Source organism: Priapulus caudatus, unplaced genomic scaffold (genome assembly GCF_000485595.1).
Source record: "Priapulus caudatus unplaced genomic scaffold, Priapulus_caudatus-5.0.1 Scaffold1758, whole genome shotgun sequence".
Classification (NCBI taxonomy): Eukaryota; Metazoa; Priapulida; class Priapulimorpha; order Priapulimorphida; family Priapulidae; genus Priapulus; species Priapulus caudatus.
Genome location: NW_014578819.1, coordinates 64656 through 70236, shown reverse-complemented (window position 1 = coordinate 70236; position 5581 = coordinate 64656). Strand labels below are relative to the sequence as shown.

Below are 5581 nucleotides of genomic sequence, written 5' to 3'. Positions count from 1 at the left end.
TCGACAACTAATAGTGCGAGAATAGATGTTAGAGAAACCAGTCCTTAATACTGTTGGATAGCTAGATTGAGTGCTGAGTTTAGTGTCTTAATTTACCATTATTTGTTGAGCTGGCTGTGTGTCCTGAATTTGGAGAGTGTCTGTGCCTGTCAGAACTCGTGTGTTGTCCCGCCGTGCTTAGTCTGTCGTGCCTGTCTGACCACCATACACCACTGGGCCGTAGACTATACAGTATACGCACCGGCATACGGCCGTGTGGATAAGGATTCAATATGGCTATTACGCACGCGCGGCCCCCGCAGGACCGACCTTCCAATTATGGCTAGGAATGAGGAAGTGGGGAGAGGGAGAGGCAGAAGGGGCGGGTGGAGAATGAGGGGAGGCGGAGATGCTTGGTGGGAGAAGGGCAGCGATAGGGTGGGCGTGGAGACAGAAGTGGGCCTGGAGCAAGGACGGGAAGGGAGAAATATGCTGGGGAAAAGCGAGGAAGGGGAGAAGGAAGAGGCGTGAGTGGAGAGAGCGAGCCGGAAGCGGTAGAGCTTTGTGTGAGAAGGAGGGAGGCGGAGAAGGGACGCCAAGCTGCGTGGAGAAGGAGGACGGGGGAGAAGCTGGTTGGAAAGAAGGAGAAGGGGAGAAAGGTGGTTGGGGAGAAAGAAGGAGAAGCTGGTGGAGAAGGAGGAGGCGGGTAGAGCAGAGGTGGGTGGGAGAAGGAAGGGAGAAGCTGGTGGGAAGAAGGAGGAGGGGGCAGAAGGGAAGAAGTATTTGGAGACAGGAGGAGTGGGGGAGAAGCTGGGTGCGCGAAGAAGGAGGAAGGGGTGAGAAGAGACGAGTAGTTGGCAGAAGGGAAGGAGATAGCTGCGGGTGGGAGAAGGAGGAAGGAGAAGCGGAGAAGGCCTGGTGTTTGGAGAGAGGGAGGGAGGGGAGAACGCTGGTGGAGAAGGTAAGAGAAGGGGAGAAGGCTGGTGGAGAGGAGGAAGGGGCGAGATCAGCGGAGCTGCGCTGGAGAAGGAGGTTTTAAGGGAGAGAAAGCTGGATTGGCAGAGGAGTGAAGCTACGCCACCAGCTTCTCCCCCTCGTGCCTCCTCTTTCTTCCGACCGAGCTTCTCCGCCTTTCTCCTCCACCAGCTTCGCCCCTCACCTTCTTTCTCCACCAGCTGTCTCCCATCTTGCCTTCTCACCACCTTCTCTCGTTCTCCCCTTCCCTCCTTATTCCACCAGCTTCTCCCCCTCCTCCACGAACCTGTCTTCCCCTTCTGCCGCCTCCACCTCCTGCCACCAGCTTCCCTTCTCGCCCCCGTCCTTATCGCCCTTGCTCCCTTTCTCCCCCTCCTCCTCCACCAGCTCCCCCGTCTCTCCCCTCGCTCCATCCCCTTCTTCCCTTCTCCAACCCTCCTCCGCCACCAGCGCCTCTTCTCCCCTTCGTCCCTTCTCCCCCTTCCTCCTCCAACCAGCTCCCTTCTCGCCCCTCCTTCTCCATTCTTCCGTCCTGTCCTCCACCAGTCTTCTCCCGCTCCTTGTTCACTCACCAGCTTCTCTGGTCCCCGCTCTCCGACCACCTTCTCCCTTCTAAACTCCGCCGGGCGTATTAGGTCATCTTCGCCGTACATCCACTCTATGCTGGCACTGCACTTGTGTACATACTGACATGAAGCTAACGAATCCGATATGAATCCCATGTCTAGATTTCTTGTACACTTGAATGAGAGTTTGATATCACTCGGCTTATTGGCACATTTTAAAAAGATGTGATCGTGATACGAGTTATATTTATAACTGTACATATATATATAAACCATGGTTATCCATATTTTCCTATTTGTGAATCAAACGGACGCGGAGGCGGGTTTTGCTTCCTAGAAATGCGGCACGTGCTTGGCGCTCCGATTGCGTAGCACAGCGTCATTGCGCACGTGGATTTCCGCATGAGGCTGTTTAAGTCTTGTATCACTCTTACGAATCTTTGATCTCGCCGGTACTCGCACTAAACGAGTCTGGGAGTCGCTCTACGCCTACTCCCCGTAACCCTACACCCTAATCACTAACCCTAACCCATATCCAAATAGCGCTGACCAGGTAACGTTCCGGCCTATACCGGACTCCGTAACCAGAGCTGTCGTGCCTACGTTCCGCAGTAACCTGGGCGGACATTTAGACCCTACTGAGCCGACCACTAAACCGGTAACTCTAACCCTAACCCTAAATGCAGGAGTAGGTTACGGTGGCCCACAGGGACAAAACGCAAGCACAATTACAAATATGTTTACAAACATATAAAATTCGAGACGAAGCACGACTTTCAAGACAAAAACATTTATCGACGCAAACTGCAACTTCATTTGAACAGTCACGATTTTACAGTATATAGCGTAGTGGCGCCATCTATCGAAGAAAAAAATTTGTTTTTAAACCTGGGGTGTCAAATAGGATTTGGCCATCATTAGTTTAATACAATCGACAAACCGTCAGTATAGTATTTAATAGTAACTAAGTACTAGTACTAGCAACATACATTACGTGACGTTACTTACATGTCAAATTGTACTCACTTGCATCGGTGTACTTCAAATATAAATCGAGTGCCTTGTGAAATACAAGAGAGGGAGGAAAGGATACAAGATACAAGAGCGGGTTGTTGGCACAGTGGTTGTTGGCGTCGCGTGAAAACAAAAGGTACAGTGCTGCCACCTATTTCCGTTTCGAAATCTTGTAATTTGCTTCGATTATTGTACTTGTTTACTTGCGAACATGTGTTGTGTTCATTCGTGAAATCGTGAGAAATGGTCAAAACAAGGTGAGGTTGCTGGGTGAAACGACATATTGTCGCGCCTTTGCGACAACAAATGGCCCCTTTCTTGATAGAAATTAGTTGACAACACCTTCAAGATGACCTCTGTCCATTTTTAAGACTGTACCCTCACATTAACCAAACTCACGACATGGGTGTGTAAACGCTACTTTGAGCCATAAAATGGCATTACATGACGACTGCAAAAGTGTACGGGACATATGGCTGTCTTTAGGGTGTCTAATTACTAGAGCCTTAATTGTCAGTGTATGCTTTTTCGGCTGTGTAACTTGTGCCAGCATTAACAGTCATCAGCCACGTAAACCATTTGTTGTAACTTGGGACTCGCCGAGTCAACAATGTAGAAACAAGGGCGTCGTGATTAACGTGACAAACCACGCATTCGCCACCAACTCTATGGAAACCTTCAACGGCGACGTCGTCACCATCTTCTATGGCATCGGGCGCTTTCCATACTACGAGAACGGCGTGCCTCGCGACGGCGGCCTCCCGCAGCTGGGCAACCTCACCGCACATCTGACACAAGTCACCGATGACGTCGTCAAACTCTTACCCGACCCGCACAACGCCGGTCTCGCCGTCATCGACTTCGAATCGTGGCGCCCCCAGTACGACTCGAATTTCGACTCGCTCGACGTCTACCGCGTGGAGTCCGACGCGCTCGTGGTGTCGCGACACCCCGGCTGGAGCCGAGACGCGGTCCGGCGCGAGGCAAGGCGAGAGTTTGACGCTGCAGCGAGACGCTACTTTGAGCGGACGCTGGCGGTGGCAGTGGCGCTGCGGCGAGAGAGCGTGTGGGGGTACTACGGCTTCCCAGACTGCTACGACCATGCCCAGCTGCAGTACTGCTCCGAACGCATGCGAGCGCGCGACGACCAACTCTCGTGGTTGTTCGCGAACAGCCGCGCGCTGTTCCCATCTATATACCTCAACAGCGGGCGGTTGATCGTGAACAACAAGGCCGGCGACGACGGGCACAGAGGACACTTCGACTACGTTCATGCGCAGCTTCACGAGGCATTGCGCGTGTCGAACGCCAGCGGCGCTGCGCCGGCGGTGGCCATCTTCCCCTACACGTCGTATGCGTACGAGGGTCGTCCGGACGCACTGCTGACCACCGCCGACCTCGCGAACACGGTCGGGCAGGCGGCTGACCTCGGCCTGCCCGGGGTCGTGGTGTGGGGGAGTAGCGCGAGCGTCGGCTCTGCCCGCAGGTGCCGCGCGCTCGCCGCGTACCTACAGCGCACGCTGGCACCCTTCGTGGATTACGTAGTGGCGCGAGCGACGGTGTGCGGCCGCGAGCTGTGCAGCCTGCGCGGCCGCTGCGCGCTGCGAGACGCGCTGGTGGCGTCTCCCGCAGTGGCGTACGCGAGTCGGCGACGGATGCTGGCGAGCTACCGGCGGTACAGGTCAGGGAAGGGTCACGATGGTGCGAACACGATGAAGGAGAATTACTACTGCAAGTGTTATGAAGGTTGGAAGGGGAAGCATTGCGACGAGAGGATTGGGATGACATCAGACTAATCCCATAACAGCTTCCCTGTGCATATGCCAGGACGTGCATTGTTAGTAGACAGGGCCTACTTTTGTTTGATACAGATTACGTGTTGATGCTGTTGAGAAGCTCAAAATGATAGACCCGTTTAAAGTAGTAGATTATTAGTCACTGAAATGAAATCGATTTTGTGACATTAAATGTATTTTATAATTCTGATAAGTGTCAATGAAAAATAAAGATTACATTGCATTAATTACTGCTTTGTTTAGGTTGTGTTCAAATGTTGCTCTTCACAGTTAGCTATCGGCAGGAGTGTATAATAGGGATATTATACACTCCTATTATACACTATTATACACTCCTATTATACACTCCTATTATACACTCCTGCTATCGGTAAATAAATAAAACCTTGGTAACAGTATAGTCAAGTATTTACACACTAAATTGTAATTATGCTACTAGACGAATGTTCCCCAAGTCCCACAGCAGAACATGCAAGCACAGAAGGACGGTACTTTCTCATTAGAGACGTACATGAAATACACTGCATTCGAAAATGAAAATCAAGGTGCAAACATATCTAAATTAACATTGGAATATTGGTTCACGTTTTCACATCACTATTCCTCCGTTCATCACGATAACAAATGTCAAATATGTTATATCGGTCTTGCATAGATGCGGTTACAAGTAGCTGTCAATGTTAGGCATCTGCCTATTGCAACGGTCACAACCATATCTGCTAGATGGTTGATGTGCACTATTGTTATTATACGGACTTGATCTATCTGTTCCGTGCTCAACTTGCTCAGGAGTTTACAGGATACAGTGCCACCTACACATGTATTTAGAAGGCATTTACACATTACATCATTGCACCAGTAAAATAGAGATTCATAATCGCACCAAAATCTCTAATAAAAATTTGAACCCTCCTACTCCTACACACTCTACTGTAGTTAACACGGCTATCGATTGTGAGAAGACATGATATGCCCTGCAAGCCATGCTTTCCACTTTCACACGCGTTAATGCCGCACTCATACGGTCAATACAGTATCATGTTCATCATGCACATAAATGGAGTGGGATAGTGCTCAACAATAGTTGTCCGTTTTGTATTAGACAACAGTGTTGATTCTGTAATAGCTGTCTGTGGCAGATGACAGTACTTAGTGATGTGTCATACTATCTGTATCACTTGATGTATAGCATACAACACTATCATTGGATGTGTAGCATACAACACTATCATTGGATGTGTAGCATACAAC

The 5581-nt window shown here is 50.4% G+C and overlaps 1 protein-coding gene across 1 annotated transcript; it reads left to right on the top strand.

Moving 5' to 3' along the window:
• The first annotated feature begins 2663 nt into the window (after positions 1-2663).
• LOC106817534 (hyaluronidase-like) lies at positions 2664-4560 on the top strand. Its single transcript, XM_014822206.1, has one exon. It carries the CDS (start codon positions 2969-2971, stop codon positions 4328-4330), a length of 1362 nt encoding a protein of 453 aa, XP_014677692.1. The 5' UTR covers positions 2664-2968; the 3' UTR covers positions 4331-4560.
• Positions 4561-5581: the final 1021 nt, after the last annotated feature.